At 48.9% G+C, this 18,646-nt stretch overlaps 1 protein-coding gene across 1 annotated transcript in view; it reads right to left on the reverse strand.

Moving 5' to 3' along the window:
• Positions 1 to 17,614, reverse strand: part of gpc3 (glypican 3) — a 117,116-nt gene extending 99,502 nt beyond the window's left edge. Inside the window, exons 1-2 of the mRNA XM_088597171.1 lie at positions 16,613 to 17,614; positions 8,214 to 8,375 (exon numbers count right to left, since the gene is read on the reverse strand). Of these exons, the coding sequence (XP_088453297.1) occupies positions 8,214 to 8,375; positions 16,613 to 16,775 (325 nt within the window). The 5' untranslated portion in view covers positions 16,776 to 17,614. The remainder of the gene's footprint in view (positions 1 to 8,213; positions 8,376 to 16,612) is intronic.
• Positions 17,615 to 18,646: the final 1,032 nt, after the last annotated feature.

The raw sequence follows: 18,646 nt of genomic DNA on the forward strand, positions 1-18,646 counted from the left end.
CCCCCGTCCTGCACCACGTCTCCCAACAACCCACTCCTTAAGGGTTCCTCACCTGCACTCCCAGCTTAGCGTTGAGTGCACTTCTGCTAAAGAAAACGAGGGCCTGTAGCTCTCCTGTCCGTATCAAGACGGGTCGAAGCCCCACTCAGGATTTTCTAGTTATTTCGACCCTGCGAATCTGTCTATGGCACATCTGTGAGGCCAATTAAATGGAATCCTTGTCAAATTAAGAACCTGAACAAAAATGTTATTTAATTTGCACAGTCCAGCTGGTCTGCAGCGCACCTTTGCACTCTTTCATATCTCATCATTCGGGAGAACTGTTAATGCACATTTAAACATGGAGTGTCTGCGGGTACTTTCATTCTCACTTAAAAACGTCCATTTCCCCGCAACGTTAAATATCCTTTTGAGGAAAAATCCCAATTTACTTTATCTTTAGAGTACTAATCTACTGTTCCTCCTCTCCATCATACAGGAAACCTAAGTATTATTCTGACCTTATTTTAAAAAAAACCTCTAGCACTCCCCTCTTCTGAAAAAAAAATCCCTAGCGTTGAAATGGAAATTTTTATCTGTACAAGATGGGCTTTGACTAAAATTGTTAAGGCTCTTCCACGAGAATTAAGTGATTAAACGTGGCCTCAGGCAGCTATTAAAAACTTTAGCACAATCCAGCCCTGGCTTTTATTGAAGTATGTGCTGTTATTACGTAGTCTACGGAAAATAAAATCACTGCAGAGAAAATGAGGAAAAGGAGAAAAATTACACTGGATAAACGAATCCTTCACTGGCTGTCCACCAGAATCCCCTAAAGCACTTAGGATCGAGCGAGTCTCTAACAAGCTGCAGAGATGGACCGAGGGGAAGAATGCCCATATTTCAGCAGCCATATCACCCTGCAACTCACAACTGGCAACCCACTGAAGCTAAGCAGGTGTGAGCCTGGTCAGTACCTGGATGGGAGACCTCCTGGGAAAGACTAAGGTTGCTGCTGGAAGAGGTGTTAGTGGGGCCAGCAGGGGGCGCTCACCCTGTGGTCCATGTGGGTCCTAATGCCCCAGTATAGTGATGGGGACACTATACTGTAAACAGGCGCCGTCCTTCGGATGAGACGTAAAACCGAGGTCCTGACTCTCTGTGGTCATTAAAAATCCCAGGGCGCTTCTCGAAAAGAGTAGGGGTGTACCCCGGTGTCCTGGCCAAATTTCCAATTGGCCCTTACTAATCATGGCCTCCTAATAATCCCCCTCTATGAATTGGCTACATTACTCTGCTCTCCTCCCCACTGATAGCTGATGTGTGGTGAGCGTTCTGGCGCACTATGGCTGCCGTCGCATCATCCAGGTGGATGCTGCACATTGGTGGTGGTGGAGGGGAGTCCCCATTACCTGTAAAGCGCTTTGAGTGGAGTGTCCAGAAAAGCGCTATATAAGTGTAAGCAATTATTATTATTATAATTATTATTTGTGCCAAACACTACAAGCCTACAGCTTAACTGACCATTACTGCTCAGCCAGGTTTGGAGTGGACTTAAATTGCAAGAGCTTAGGAACAAAATGATTACTGTAGGTACTGGCTCCTCTGCCCATCACTACTGTGTCATGTAACGAAATTATCCCAGGGCTCAAATATCAATACCTCAGCTGGCTTGGCAGCGAAAACAACCTGCCCACTCCAGTCACTCCCAGTCCTTTCGGGCCTGACAGTAAACCACAGTGACATCCGATGCCGAAGAGATTCTGCATCGTGTTTCCCTTGTGTTGCAAACTCACTACGCAGCGCAAACCGCAAAATCAAGAAGAGGGTCGAAAATAACGTCTCAAATAAGGGCGCCCGCTAACGGAACAAATGAAGAGTCCTACAAACCTGGTCCGAAGACATTATTGTCACAAAGAGTTCTTTCCGGGCCCTATGCAGACGACACGATCCAGAATCATGAGGAAACACGGGGGAGACAGTCATGCAGGAGATGGTCTGGAGACAGGGGGCGTGTCCAAGGGGTGCAGGTGTCCAGGGGGAGAGAGTTCGGGGCGAACGATCCATATAGCAAATCCAAACGGGTAATCCAAGACAGAAGCAAAGTCCAAGGCCAGGAGATCTATCCAGGGGCTTAAAACCACGAACCGGGTCGGGACCGGCGAAGGGAGGGGTATCAGGAACAGAAGGTTAAAAGCATAACGGAGCCAGACGCAGCAGGACCCGGGCTCTCACAAAGCGGAATTCAACGAGGAACACCGAATGATGTCAGTGTCTGGCTTTTAAGGGAGAACAGAAATAAGAAGCAGGTGCAGGTAATGGGGCTAAACGAGGAAGGGCTGGAGCGCCCTTAAGAGGAGGAGTAGCGATCATGACAATTACCTTCTGTCTCACAAACTGTAATTAATATCCAGGACGCTGCACTATGAGATCAGTGATCCCACGATCTCTGATCAGCCCACGGGACAGGGACACACCCACGCACTTCGACACTGCCCCTTTGCTTTCACACACTGACCCCAGCACAACACACAACCTCTCCCACCTTGGCCCAAACACGCTGTCATTCAAATACTGCCTCTCTGTGCACAGCTCGTGCCTGAGGGGGGAGGCAGAACAACCTGGCCGACCCTGGACCCCCAGAGATTTCCTTACGGAGTTTGTGGTTTTTTCTCTTTTTTTGCAGGAGATGGTTACACTGTTACATCTGTGAGACACCTACCTACTCTACATCCGCTTGTACACATTTTCTTTTGACTTATTGTACTGTAGAACCCTGTCTGTATATTCTGCATAAATGACTGCGAAAGTGCTCTGTGACGCAACAACTTGTTGTGAAGAGAGCAACACAATAATATAATTGAACTGAATTAATAGGGTCATCTTTGTAGAAGAGCAGGAGCCTGATCATCACTGACGCATTGCCATAACTTTTTTACACCATTGCCGTAAATATTTCCAGCTCTTGTAAGATAATCCCTTCCTCTCACAGAAATAGAAACCAAGGTGACCAAAGTTGGGAGCTTGCACCACGCTAGTAGGTAAGTAGAGAAATTATGTGGGAAAACACTTTTCTCCCCAGGTATTCCTTGGAGATTTGGAGCCACAGAAATGTTCTTGTTATCCATTCAGAGAGAAAAATCTGTGCCTTTGTTTTCAAAGTCAGCTTCCTCCCCATGAGATCAAAATGTACCATTTTAACTTCAAAACGACCGGGGTTGCATGATGCAATGGAAGATTAACACAGCGATAACCAGGGGACAGAGGACAGAGAACACCCCTTTCCCATGCCTGTGTCTCAGCTGCTCGCCATCTGACCAGCTGTGCACAGCACACTTCCTCTGGAAGAGCACTACAACTCTCTCCGACTACGCGAGGAGGTCTTTGATTCCTGGTGCTTCGCAAAGGAACACGCTGATTAGACTCAAGGACATCCGGCCCCAGCAGCACCTCCCAGCAGTGCTGATTCACCTGGGAATGCCCGCTTACAGCTGGCCGAGGTTATAGCCCGGGCTCGTTCCACTGAAGCTTGGGCTGTTATGGGCAACTTGTGTTCCTAATGAGCACCTCATTATGGCTGAGCCACCTGTGAGCCATGGGTAGGTCGTTCTTCACTGTTTTCAACTCTGAAGCACTTGGTTATGGTTCACAAAAGAACGTAACTAGTATTAAGGGAGAATTTCCAGTTTTCTGACCTGGACAGCTGTGTTACCTTATCTTGCACTGGGGTAAAAACATGGTGAATTTAGCACACCATGAGGGTCAAGCTTGATGATGATGCCAATGCTGGTAATTACAGTGTAACTATGCAGCAAGCATGACAGGCGAAGGGCAATTTAAAGCAAATTCTGCATCTATCAGCTCTATAAAAGGTGATAATAATCACCTGAGGAATGTGCACTTCTACACCAGGGGCACCAAGATCTCCCTCTTCTGCCTTGCCTACAGTGTGAATGCAGCTTAATGCGCCGGGCAGCGAGATGATAAGGCCGCTCTCTGTTTAAAATGCTGGCCGAAGAGAAGCAGCAGCCAGCTGAGCAATGGATAGCCTCATATATAACTGTAAGGGGCTCAGGAGAGCAATCCTAAGACATAAGTCTTTCCTGCCAAACACTGTTACAAGCATTTAAAACTCCTCAGGCCCCAGAGCTGTCGGTTTGATATTTCCGACACTGTTTCGGGAGAGGCTCCTGGGCACAGTTTGCAGTTAAAATGAGCAACTAGCCCCAAATCAACTGGGCACTTGGAGAATGGGCAGGTCACATAAGTCACCTCAGTACCGAAACAACCACGCTAACTCAGCAGAACCACATTGCTGGACTATTTTCTTATTGTCGACCTGCTGTCAAGGATCCCACAGCTCAGATGAGCAGAGCCATCCGACTTCTTGCAAATGTACAAATTAGGAGGATGCATGTAAGCCAGCCACCAAATGCTGAACCCTACCATGAGTAGCCACAACATGAGAACAATAAAATCAAGGAATACTGCAAATACAAAATATTCAAGATGATATTGTTTTGCCTGTACCCATATGCTTACAGGCAATGGTGCCTAGTGATAATTAAGCAACATCTTCCATTCAGCAAACTGATTGTTGAACTTGTGAGTTTTTTATCTAGAGGCCAGGTTACAAACCAGCCCTGTCTGAAGGTGAGCAGTTGGCCCTGTTTATGATCATGTATAACTAACCAGCTCTGCCTCTCCAGCATGATCATCTTGCAGCGAGTCTAACACAAAAGATTGAAAACAACTAAACAACCTGTTTTGTAACAGCTGTTCTATCCTCTACCATCCTTCAGTCTTCAGCATTGGGCACCCAATATTACTGAGTGTCACTGAAAGCAAACACCCAGAGTCTGACTGTCTGAGTCGCAAGGTGTAATTGTCTCTTTCCACAGCCTACTAAGAGTGATTTTTCTGTTCTTTTGAAAAGAAGATTATGGCTGTGATTTTCCCCCAGTAAATGCAAACAGATGCATTTATCTGTATAAAAAAAGGAAGTGTAATATCCGAGTGAGATCTTATCATGTCGAGATGAGTCATCCCCTGCTCAAAGACATCTGTGTAATGGATTGGCAGAAGCGATGCAGGTTATTTGGCTTTTTGTTGGGGGCAGTTTAAATTTAAAGAGACAAAAGAAACCAGGAAAAGCCACAAGAAACGGAATTACAACACCATGGACCACGCACCCCCAGAATGAAAACTGCGGAGGAGTGATACCCCTAAGGGAATGCCGAGGTAACAGGCACACACAACGTCTGCACGTTCTCCAGGAACGGTTTTGTTCTCTTCCGACTTACAGCCCCGCAGCAATCCTCTCTCATTGCTCCGAGCCCAGAACGAGGGGCAACACTGCAAACCTGGGACATGGTGCTCCATGAGCTGTCCGGTTTAATTACGTTCTTCCCAACTGTAACTATGCAACACATTTAAGTGCACTTCAAGAGAAAGGAAGGAACTCATTTTTATTTCTTCCTTCGGCTTTTTGTGTTTTTTATTCAAATAATGGACGCTCACATAACATCTCTCCCGAGCCTCGTTTCCCTGCTTCCAGTAGGAGCACTGGCAGGAATTAAAGCTGTCAATCATTCTGACAGACACTCGACAAGGTCTGACAGCAAAACCGATGAGTTTTTTGTCAACGTTTGACTGAATGACTGACTGGCCATATCATGAAACACCTCTGTCTTTAATAATTATTTACCCGCTGTCCTGCAGAACAAACACACCCTGACCAGAGACGAGGAGAGGTTTATTTCTTTATTTTGCTTAAATGCTGTTACTGAATGGGTGGCCAGCAGTTATTGCTCAGTTCACAAAGCTTGACGGTGGGCTCCTATATCACGCAACATCAACTGCTGAGAAGGCTTCTTAAAATTAAACAAACTTTATAAAAACAATTTCAGTTTTCCCTGCTCTCATTGTTGCCTCAGACGTCTCCTCTCCCAGTTTCGCTTTCCTGATCTGTTTTTGTGGTGAACATGTAGTCTCTAACATTTTCTTCCCTTCTGCCTGAGTTTTGAAAAACTAATTTATCAATCTCTTCTCTTTCTCCTTCCATATTCTTTCTTCTCCTTTAGTTTTACAATGGCTTTCTCTGTTGTTTCATTTTTTACTTTAGTTTTCAAACAAATCTTTCTCCCCCCCTCCCCTCAGTTAGTTCAAGGGATCAGAGAAAAGATATTATTCTCTGTAGTTGAACACCCCCAGAACACCTTGAACTTTCATACCCTCCTTTCATGCAATTTAATAGAAGGCTGAAATCCGAATGAAACACTCATAAAAGCTCAAGGTAAACACCACCACTGGCAGAAAAACCTTTTCTCTTCCCCACTTTGTGACAGTCAGCTCTGATTCTTTTCCCAGGAAAGTCTGCCATTAAATTTTCATTTATGTACAATGCAAAAAAAAAAATGGCTAGCAAACACTCCATTTTCCACCATCGCTAAACAGAACCCTCCAAGGTAAACCTCACAGCCCTTGGAGACACCCTGCCGCTGCTCTCAAAGGAATATTTTTATGTAGCATAATGCCATTTTAAAAATGCATTTGCAGTTTAAAAAGGGGGAAAGGAGCTAATATTTACTGAATAGCTGACATGTGGTGTTGTGTTTCAGGTCTTGGTGCTACAGCCTTGTTACTGCGAGAGGCACTGCGAGTGAGGTACCAGTTAAAGGCTCCTGCAGGGCTCCCTTCTCAGACCTCATGCATTACTCATTCTGTGGCTCCCAGAACAGCCACGGAGTTTTACGGTTATTTAACCAGGTTAATTTCCAAGCCAAAACCTGGCGGATATTTAATGTCGGGGTGCTGACATCGCGGGGTCCCTGGGGCGATGAGGGCTGTGATACAAGACAAGAGTGAACATGAACGGGGGGGGGGCTCTGAGGAGGGTACGGGGGGGCCAGCCCGCGGGGGCAGCGACAGACGGAGAGGAGACAAGACGGGGGTGCAGCTATTGGGAACTGATGGTCAACACAGGGCATGCTTTCAGATAGCCGCTGGAGGGAGAAACCCCCCCCCCAAGGATTTTAGAGCTACTCTGTGAGCTTGTTGTGAGTTTTTTCAGGTCTAATCCTAAAGCAATTAGCATCGAACCATTCCTAACAAGGCCCAACAAGCAAGAGCTAACCTCATTACTGCAAAGCACTAAAGCTATTGCAAGCTTTGCTTCTGTTTTATGGATTTTTATTTAGAACAGACAGGGCTGGTTTTATAAGCCAGCACATTTACTCATTTATTCATGTTTCTGCCTCCTGCAGCTCTGCAGTTATTAGTGTCCCTCTGCCCACCCCCTCAGAATTAACCCTTTGTCACCCCCCCACACCCAAATCCCTTTAATTTTGTGTTTAATGGAAATCAGGCAGGAGGAAACGAACACACACATGGAGAACACGAAGAACATAGCAAACCCCTACGTCAGTTCGTCTCTCAGCTCTGGATAATAATAACCATGGCACCAGAAAAACCTGATGGTTCCAAGGAATGCGACTACTCTCCGCTTCGCAGGGATTTAATTAGCATCCTAATTAATACTTTTAAAACCCTGCGTTTTTTTTCTTTTTTTAAAGAGAGGCTCCTCCGGCTCTTCCTGAGCAGTGCTGCACCTGATCACAGCAGACCTCACCCAGCCCAGCTCCACCGTCTCTCACCCACTGCGGGGATTTCTCCCCTTCCAGTCCAGCACCACAGCTCTTCCCAGTTTAAGGAGCTGGTGAGATGAATAGAGTGTGCTAAACTAATGCGGGGGGAAAAAAGCAACGCAGAGCTCTGGAGTCCTGGAGTCCTGGAGAGCCGCAGTCCGGCAGGGCTCAGAGGTCACCCGCGCGTGAACCCCGCCCCCCGCGGTCAGTTAGCTGAGGCAGGTAAGGCAGGATCGGCCCCACGCAGTGCTGGAGAGCTCCAAGCTGTTGGTGCTTCCATGTCGGATGACACCTGCACCGCGCCGATCCCCCGTTCCGAGACCGCATGCTGGACTGGGGCTCTCCAGGACCAGGGCGGGCCACGGCCCGTACAGGATACTAGCGAGCAGCGTTTGTGCTTTTCCCCAGATTGTGCCGTACGCCTCCGAGGGCACAGCACAGGCGGAGGTCCTAGGATTTACACGAGGCCGCCTCCCTGCATCCCCGATACATGCCAGCACGTCTAATCACGCTGGCAAGAGCCCCAGGGTGGAGACCTGAAGGAGACCCATCTGGCCAAGCCAGCCACTGCTGCCCCTGTCCTCCTACCTTGGAAGAGGGCGGCGTTCTGGATGATGAGGAATTTGAGATCCGTGCTGGAGGCCTGCAAGTGGAACTCCATGTTTTGTTTGGCTGCCGCCTGGTAGCGTTCCTCCATCTTCCGGGAGCAACAGGTGGGACCCTTGGGAAGACACACCTGCAGGTCCACACCTGGCCAGCAGGGGGAGGGAGAGAGAGCATCAGTGAGCTGTGGTTTAAATGATTTTTAACTCAACTTTACTATTTCCATTACAGACCCTGCCTTAATTATAAACCCATTACCAATTCCCTAATAAAAGCTGCATAAACTAATATGGATATTATCTTGGTTATTGCCCAATCATGTTCTATTTCATGAATACATTCTGTGGTTATGTTTATCATAAACCAAGAGAAGAATGTTCTAAATAGTTATTTAACATTCTTATTTAAAATAATAAACAGCTTTTTTGAGATTCATTTACTTTCTCCCCTGGCTCCTCGGTGGATGTGGAAAGAATATAGAAAATAAATAAATAAATGCGGGGGGGGGAATACATTTCTCATGGACTGTACGATTTCTCCAAAAGGCAAATACCCAGTAACGAGCAAACATCACTCAAGCTGCAAGCTACCTGAAGGTCATTTATCAAGAGAAATAATTGGATTTCCTGGGCTCCTTTGTGGCAGAAAACACAAGCTATTAAATTACAAAATTAAGTGACAAGGATGTTGCCATTTAATACATCAGCCAAAACCGTCTGGCAGGACTTATTTAATAGTGCCTTGGCTCAGGCCGGAGCAGGTCTTAAACTAACTCTAAGCCTGTTTTCATTAAGCGTATCAAACAGCCTGGTCTCCACACAAGGAGCAACTGCAGAGAAAGGAAAGTGCATTCATTCAAACACAAAGACACAGGCAGCCTTGCCCACGATCAAAGTGCTTCCCTTCAAAATGCCACAGCACTCGTGTGTCTGTCAGGGAGCTCTGCTAGGGGTACTGCAGTACTCTGCACCAGCAGGCTGCTCTCTGAGAGCGGGACAGAGCTCAGACACGCTGGAGAAACCACAGGGGGTAACTAGGCCAGCAATGCCAGATATAATACGCACAGAGGCGTCCCTCGTTGGCTTACTGTAGATGCTGTTTTGTAAACTATCTGAATGCAATAAGGTTGAGCTGTCTAGAATTATACAGAGCACATCTCATGACAGAGCAACTGCATTCAACTCATTCTCCCGAAAGACAAAATGCACCATTGTCTTAAAACATAATTAAGAAAAAAAGAGGGTAATTGGTAAGTGGTAATTTTTTTTCCCCGTTTTGTTTTTAATGACAATGTGAATATAAGTGAATAAACAGACGCAAAAGCTCTTTTCTTTGAGCCTAAGGGGGCCTTCGTGAAAGGCTTTGAACGCTGCCGTTTGAGGTAAATTAATCCAATGGAAAGTGACAAACACATAATTATTCTTAATGTTTTTTAAATGAATATCTCTGTCGCAAGCTGTGGTAGAAAATTGCCCTCTATGAAGCATCATGAAGATTTAATGGACGACGTTACCGTAGAACCAAACGGAATGAGCCCGAGCCGGGAATAAATTTAATAATTCACTCCAAATGAAGGAATTACACCCAATAAAACACACAGTAACTGAAGGATTGTCACCACAGTTAAAAGCTTCTGGGACTTAAATGTTGCAAAGTGCATGATGTGCAAATATAATGGCGGGCTTGAGGAAGAGCTCTATTACAACTACTTTAATAACAAGGAAAAAATAATTGCCGTCATACACTTAAACACAATGACACGTCTTTTAAATAACCATAATGAATATCAAGGATCTGCTCGAATCAGGGCACACTTTAGCCAGACTGCCTTGGAAAACGGGGGGCCTGGGATCGGAGCCAGCTGTGGTCATCGTGGAGGGGTGGGAAGGATTCGGAGGAGATGACAGGAAGGACCGCCCGTGTGGCAACACGGTCAGAAGGCACACACAGAAGACCACTGCTCCTGTCGATCACGGGATGGAACAGAGACATACTGTTCAACCACTGGCCTGGAGACACTTCCTGTCAGGCTGGGAGTGGGAGAGGGGAGGCCTATGAGGCGGAGTGGTGGTTCTGTGGCTATGGACCTGCGCCTGTGGCTGGAAGGTTGCTGGTTCAAATCCCACAGCCAGCAGAGGAATCCTACTCTGTTGGGCCCCTGAGCAAGGCCCTTGACCCCAACTGCTCCAGGGGTGCTGTATAAATGTCTGACCCTTGTGTTCTGACCCCAAGCTTCTCTCCCTCTCTGTGTATCTCATGGAGAGCAAGCTGGGGTCTGCAAAAAGACAAATTCCTAATGCAAGAAATTGTATATGGCCAGTAGAATGATTTTAGCTTATCTATCCCAGCACAATTTCTCTGACCATCACACCCTTTTCTAAATTCAACACCTGCCGGGGGATGGGGGTGCATTTCCCACACACTCTGTGTCTGTTTGAGTGATTAACATGGCCAGCAGAAGCAGAACTGACACCGGACCTGATTGATGGCAGAGTACACAAGCAGCTAGGAATTCCCAGGACAGTCCCGCATGAGAAGCATCCACGAGAGGACTGTCCTGGGAGTCGGGGAGGGGGGAGGGGTATTAGCAGCCCCCTCGAAAAGCTGTTGCAAAGTGGCAGTGTGAGTGCAATGCCCCCAGACATTCCCCCCGGGCGGTTGGAGCTATGGTCAGTTTACACACTGATGTGCACGGAGCCAGATACTATAAAACATGATTTAATATCAAGGCGGAGTGAGGACAATAATCGCCACTAGCATGTACTGCTTGAATGAATGAATGAATGAAAAGGGGGAAGTATTCAACCGCTACACACGATAACGACTGCAGCCTGCTTCACCGATGGGCTGCAGAAGCCTGCGCGACGGTCATCGGGGACCCCCTCGCCCCCACAACGTGAAACCTCTACAAAAGCTGTAACAGGTAAGTAATGAAACAAGAGCGATCAAGTCTCCAGCTTGTTTTGTTTAATTGTTGGTCCGTGTGTCTGTTGATTGTGGTCCAGGCAGTAACAGAAGTGCTCAGAACTCCCAACAGCACAGAGTTTCCACAGAGCACTGAAACCTTTCCAAAGGTTCAATCTAGAAATAGAACGCTAAACATTCTTAAATCACAGAATTGACATCAATTGTGAAAAAGATTACCGTTTGCAATCTTACCTCCTGTGTGTTTTTAAGATCAATGAAGTCTCCAAACTCTCAATAGATTTTTTTTTTTCCCCCCGATGGAAGCTTAGAAAATCTGAACAGTAACGCAGGCAGAGAGAGTGCTAAATAAAATACTTTTTGAAAAATCGATTTGCAAACCCCTTATACAGCTCTGGTTCTCTGCCCACGTTTATGCACACACGCTCGTTTAAAGTTGATAGAGTCGAGCGCTGTTCCCAAGTGTCAGACTGCAGTATTAATTCCAATACTGCTCACACGCCACCCATTGCATTTGAATAGACAGCTTAATATGTGAAATCAATACCTGAGAGAATGCATGAAAGAGATAACATCAAGCTAATTTCAGGTGATGGTGCAAAATATTAAGTCAGTGCGAGCTTGACAGAGAAAACCGAAATGTAGAATATTAAATAACTGGCTCCGGTAAATCTGACAATTTCATCCATCTGTTTACCAGTCAGCTATGATAAATGCCTTTCATTAATTTTTTTTTAAATTTAAACGATGTATTCACTTGGGAAGTAAAACCAAAATGAATAAGCAGATCATATTTGTTTTTTTAAATAACCCCCATTTTTCCTCCATTCTGCTGTTTTCATCTACAGACGGTGTGTCCGCAAGGGACCACACTGGACTCCCCTGCTTGCGTTCTCCTGTCTCCCCCCCCAGTGCACAGCGCCCCCTCCTGGATCAAGACTCACAGGGCTAGGCTGAGTCGATGCAGAACATCGCACTCTAAACGAGACGGCAAGCCTCTGTCCCCCGTCCTCTTCGCGGAGGAAAGGGTGCGAGTCGCCTCAGTCACGTTCCAAAGCAGACAAGAGAGGAGGGCTTGGACGGGCTCGGGGAACAGCCACTGCATCGGCAGTCTTACTTCCTGGAGATCTGTCTGAGGAGAAGGGCGTGTTCGAGTCGCTAGCTGGGAAAGCCCTGCCAGCTCCAGAGCGCCGTGCAGAAGAGGAAAGAGGGGGGAAACTCAGGTCGTTTGATTATCTTGTCCCTCTTAAAGGTGCAGACCCGTAAGCACAGTGCACAGGCAAGGGGCGAAGAGAAAGAGAAGGAAAATGAAATGTCTGAGGGATTCGTGCACCCCGGGCAGGTGTGGACTTGGCAGGTCCCGTGTTTCCCAGCCTCAGGGGTTTGCCTCCACCCTCGCCGGCCCTGTCTTTCCCTGCTCCCATCTCTCCCTCTCCGGGGCCTCGGCACGGCGGCGCAGGGAAGCGACGAGAGCCGGCCTGACGAGAGGGCGGGAGGTCCAACCAGCCGGCTGGAGGTACAGAGCACGACGGGCTCGTTGACGCCAATGAGCCAGAAACAGCATGTGGTTTACCGGGACACTTGTACACCGGTGGCCGAGGAGGTAATCGCTGGGCTGCTCGATTCATTATCAAAGGCTGGGCTTGCTGTCTTTGGGGAGAAAACAAAAACTCAGTGCCCTCCGGCAACTACAGCAAAGGTCCTCAGAAGTGAATCGTCACACTTTGGCCAAGGCTGAGTAACTGGCTGGTGCTCAGGTCACTCAGCGAGCCCCTCTTTCTGACGGACTCCCATCCAAAACCAGGTTTTCCACATCGCTAAAAGTAAAACCAAAGACTCCTGCACAGCTCCTTCCGCCCTGTCAGACAGAAATTGAGACATACTGCACAATACTGAATCAAGCTTGCACAAGGGAATCGGAGGGGTCAAATGTATCACTCCAACGCCAGCCGATTGGATAAACCGTTGCTAAGCCGTCCTGTGAAATACATTAAATGTTTATCATTGGCTGTCTTGGGATAATCTTTTAGCTTTGGATCCGTGATGCAATCTTGGCAAAATTCTATAGTTCTTTTCAGTCCTCCAGGGTGCATCCAAGGGGAAACGATTCTGGCTGAGCATGCAGTTGGGTGAATAAATAAATATACTTAAACAGGCTAATGCAAATTCACAAACTGTATGGAAGAATTCTAATAGATAAGGTTTTAACCTTAGGACAGTTAAATTAGCTGGATCTTCACACATGCAGATTGGGCGCTGTTAATTCATTATTTTAAAAGCAAATGCACAGTTAAGCTAATGTATAGGAAAGAGATGAAAAGCCTAAAATCCATATGGAAAACTACAGTGCTGTATGAGGAAAAGTGTATGCTCTGAGTATCACAAGACCTCACCAAACTACAAACACCACACATGTCTGTAATAAAACAATATAGTCAGAGCACAGGACACACACATTTATAATCGCAGCACTGCTGAGGTCACAGCCCAGAAAGAGAAGAATTTTCTATTTTCAAACTAACACGGCTTTGGTGAAACACTTTTCCAGCCACCACGCCAGGCTCTCTCGGGATGCACAGTGTGAACAAAAACACGCACGTCTCCAGGGCCCACAGGAATCAGTATTAGGAAGGCTCTCACGTCAAGCCGTGCTGCACTTCCTACAGGCCCTTCTCCCCAACGGGAGCCCCTGTTCTAGCTCAGGTGACCCATCCAGTCCACCACATGGAGAGGAGGGCTGAAGCTCACCGGCTGTGCTCTTACGGCATATTTTCACTCCAGTCACACTGCCAGGGCTGCTGCTACCGGAAATTATTTTTGGGGATGTTTGGCCAAAACGAATTTGCATAGGGAACAGTCGAGATAACAGGGCCCAGGCTCTTCGGCTGCCAGGACTGCTCGTCTGCTGTGTTTGCTGTAAATCACCACCCAGGCTCAGTCCATGACCCTGTACTAATTACACTGTGGGTCGTATACAGGCAGCAGCTCTGTACTACCAGAGGAACGTGTGCTGGGTTTTAGAGCATTTTTTTTAGGTTCCAGGAACAACACTTCAAGTACGTTTTACACCTTCCAATACAAATTTAATACTAAGACGCTTGCAAACACCCTGAGCTCTGCTGCCTGGGGATGCTACAGGAGGAACCTGGAGGAGGGTGTCAGAGAGACTTGGCTGCATTTTGAGCTATCGGGGATCCCAGAATGTCTTCCTCTCTCATGTCTGCACATTCCAGTGCTCCCGCCCTACTCACAGATCTGCACAGCTCGGTTCCCTGCCTTCGGAGAGTCAATGCATTTCCCTCCCTTGCTCCTGCTTTGCCAGGGCGTTTTCATTTTCAGACGCACGGGGTGCCGATTGTTTCAGACTTCACCTGCCGTGCGGGGTGTCTAAACGGCGATGGCCCCTCTCCAGCGCCTCATTCCCGAAAAACTGTCCCGACAGCTCCCTCCCCTCCTTTCCAAGATGAAACACTGCTTTTCTGTAGCTTTGTTTTTTTTAATTGGCTTTACAGCCTGGTGCAGCTTCACTGTCCAATACAGCGACTCAAAACACCCTCTGCCAACGTCTCTCCTCCTGGGCCACTACAGAGGCAGGCTCCAGACAGCATCACCCACGGGCCCGGTGATCTGCAAGAGAGACACCTCCACAACCGTGTCACCAGGGAGCCGAGGGGATGAGGACAGGCGGACAGGCGGACAGAGGGACGAGGAGAAAATGCGGAACTGTGCTCCCAAGGGCCAAGACCAGGCAACTGAACAAGACCACGCGGCGGCAGAGTTCATTCACAACATGAGAACATGAGAAAGGACACAAACGAGAGGAGGCCACTCTCCCACTGAGCTCACTTGCCCATTTTAGGAGTTCATTGATTTCCGTCGTTTATTGAAAGTAGCAACGCCGCTGGGTGCCGTGTTCCACACTCCTGCCACCCCCTCCATGCAGAACAGAGCACAGTACCCCCACTTCCGTGTGAAACGAACATTACCAACAACTTGTATATAATCGGCAAGAGCGCACCAGGTGATGTAATGTCTTACAATACCGAGCCCAGCAGGCGAAAACCGGAATCACCAACTGTATTTCCGAACCGAGTGCCGTTTGTACCGTGCAGATTTTAGAAGGGTTATCTACTCTCCCACTTCGCCCTAAAAGAGCTGTTTTTCAAGCACTTCGCCATCGGATACAAAAATTGTTTAACTAAGACTGGTGCGATTTCGTGTTTAACGATCAAACTAATAAAAACGAGCAAGATTTTTTGGCCGGGAGAAAAAAAAAACGTCATAAGATGCTATCATTTGAATCAGAAACACGGGGAAACGAGTATATAGGAAAAGCAGGACCCTTTTCTACATGTGAAGCGAGAAAATACAACTACGTTTCAAAACATCAGGGCGCTTTTAAAAGTCTGTAACTGAATTGCGCAGAGTGGAGGGCTCCTGTGTTTCTGAAGAAACAGATCTCGGATCTCGGCTGTCCGGGAACTCCTGCCTGTCTCATTCCTCCGGAGCGAAGCGCGTTTCCCAGCGCAGCAGAAAACTCGGAAAGGATCCACACACTGCAAGAAAACCTGTTTTGGTTTCTATAGATTCGCCTCTTCGTGGTTTATCTTCGTTGCGAAATGTATTGATGATGTTAAACTGGAAACACGCACACGTCGTTGCGCACATGGTGCTAGCGGTCCCCGCTCCTTCACCTGCTTTTCAAACACACGGTCAGGATCGTGTCATTAAAAAAAAACGCCCGGTGTCCATCGCCAGATACAGGATCACGGTTTCAACGACAACAACAACAACAAAACACCACGTCGATCAAAGCCTTTTCTATAGATACTACTGGACACATAGGCGCGTGTTAAGCGCAGTGCTGTTCCATTCGCTAGTTGTTGTTTTTTTTTTTTTAATCGAAGGAAACGCAATACCTGTAAAAACTATTAACCGTCCAGTTTTAAGATTCGCGTGAAACTAGAGAAAAGGCTCGGCTCTCCGCAGAGAACAGCGGGTCGAATCGCACTTTTATTTCTCGCCCTCCCTGACACTTCTGCAGCGACTCCAGGGGAGAACCGCTACTTCCCGGCAAGACCAAAAGCAAAACTAGTCCCACACATTTCCAGCGCGACTCTTTCGCACGAACAGGTCAAGATACCGCCCCTCGCCCCGTCCCGCTTATCCAACGCCTTTAACGGCTTCCCGGTGCTTTTCAGGCAGTGAGTGTAAGTGTAGGTCCTCGCCTTCATGCCCCGTTTGCCCGGCTTCGGGAGAGCACCGAGAATGTGGAGGGGTGACCACCAAACACAGATAATAACATCACCAGCCCCATGCACTCCCACGCCGAATAACATTAACAGCCGCACGCGAAACGGGTCCGTTTACAGCGTCTGAAAACTTTCTGAACTATCTCCGGTGCCCACTCGCATCCCGCCCGCGCAGAACCCGCTCCCCGGAGAGGCGGCGGGGGTTACCTGACACCGGGCTCTCCGGCGCCCACTTCACCCCCGGGTGGAGCAGCTGGAAGGACGAGCGCACCTCGTGGCAGCTGGGCACCTGCCCGCCGGGGTGCACGAGCCCGAGGAGCAGCGCCGCCCGCAGCGCGAGCGCCCCGGGCGCGGGGCCCCCCGCCATCATCGCGCGGCTGGCCAACGTGGGCCCCCCCCCCCCCTCGGCGTCGGCGTCCTCCTGCGCGAGCCGGCGGGTGCGCGGGGGTCTCGGCCACTCGGTTTTTCGGCGGCTGGCGGCAGTGGAGGGGGAGCCGGCGCCGGACGCCTAGCTCGACGCGTTCGGGGACAACATCTTCAGGCGACACCGATTATTTCATCCGCGTCGACGCCGCCAGCGGGGTGAGGCATTCTCGGGCGCTCCAGCAACGCCGTCTTCAAAACTTTCTTTGTGAGTGTCACGGGCAAGCCCCGTCCCTCCACTCCGGACTTAGAAGTGCGTCGTCATGAATTCGCCCAGGCCACAGCCAACGCTCCCTGCCCCCGCCCGATCCGCCACTTTTCGGCGAAGAGCGAAACTGCGGGGAAACAACAGCTTCGCCTCCTGGGTGCCCCGCGCTGCTGCTGCTGCTGCTCGCGCCGGCGCTGCCCGCTGCCGACTGCTGCCTGGCTGCGCGAGATGGATTAGTTTTAAATCGCAGGGCAGACCGCCCGCGCGCCACCCACACACAGGGAGCGCGCCTGGACCCTCGCGGCTCTCACCGCCGCCGTCTCCAGCGCGCGTGGCGCAGCGGTGTGCTTGTCCAGCAATTCTTTACAACCCCTGCGTGTCCGGGTCCACCTCACTCACACAGCGACCTCGACATCACGCGTGTGTCCTCCCGCCTGCGGGCGTATGTATCAGTGAAACATGTCCCTCAGGTTGCTAAAATTATCATCTGGTAACAACGCAGATTTTGCATATTAAATCGCTTTATAATCTGAAGGGCATGCGGAAGACTGTAGGTGGAGGAGGGTACATATGTCAAAGCATGTTTTCCTCGCTGTTGCCAAACAGCTGGAGCTCTTCGCTGAGGGTGTTCTGGACAGGCCCCGCTGAACTTTCCCTTCAAAATGAAACAAGCGGACAGTTGTTTTTTTTATTGTATTATTCCCAGGCGGCTTCATTATTTTTCCCCCCTTCGAAACAGACAGATGAAAAAAAAAGCTCTCTCCCGAGAAAGGCATTTCATTTTTTCAGGATTCAAAACGAAATCCTAGTTTTTTTTTTAGTGAGAAGGGGACCACCTGCCCAACAGCCGCCGCTGCGGGCAGAAAAGAGAAAACTTGTCCCGCCCGCGCGCCCGTGCCCTGCCCGCTGCCCGCTGCCCCACCCCGGGGCTCTCCTGCTCCTGAGTCACACCGGGCCGCCCGGAGCCGAAGGACCAGCGGACTCGCGCTTTGCACAGTGTCCGGCTGTGACCTCTCTGGCGCGGGACAGGCTGTCCTCTCAGGGTACGCGGAGAAGTGGACGATCGCAGAGACGCCCGCCCTCTCTGGGGAGAACCTGCGCACTCCACACAGAAGGACCTCTGGAATCGAACCCAGGGCCTAAGAGCCTCGAGGACACAGCGCACGCCTTGCCCCTGGGCCTGAATTTGTTTTTCTTTTTGCTAAAAAACACATTTTTATTGCAGCTCTTAAAGCGTATACAAGCTGGTGACAGGCAATACATGTTGCTACACTCAATCAGGGTCCCAGACATTCGTCTCTATGGGCCATTCGAGGTGTGAAAACTCTCACACTTTGGCCAGTACACTCACCACACCTCGGCTCTCAGTGGGGAGGAGAACAGAGTGATGGAGCCCGTTCAGAGATGGGGATTATTAGGAGGCCATGACTGGTAAAGGCCAAGGAATTTGGCCAGGACATCAGGGTAACACCCCTACTCTTTTCAAGAAACGCCCTGGGATTTTTCATGACCACAGAGAGTCAGGCCCTCGGTTTTATGTCTCATCTGAAGGACGGCGTCTTTTTTACAGTATAGTGTCCCCGTCACTATACTGGGGCATTAGGACCCAC

The sequence above is a fragment of the Lepisosteus platostomus genome, chromosome 10, assembly GCF_059453375.1.
Source record: "Lepisosteus platostomus isolate fLepPlt1 chromosome 10, fLepPlt1.hap1, whole genome shotgun sequence".
Lineage (NCBI taxonomy): Eukaryota > Metazoa > Chordata > Actinopteri > Semionotiformes > Lepisosteidae > Lepisosteus > Lepisosteus platostomus.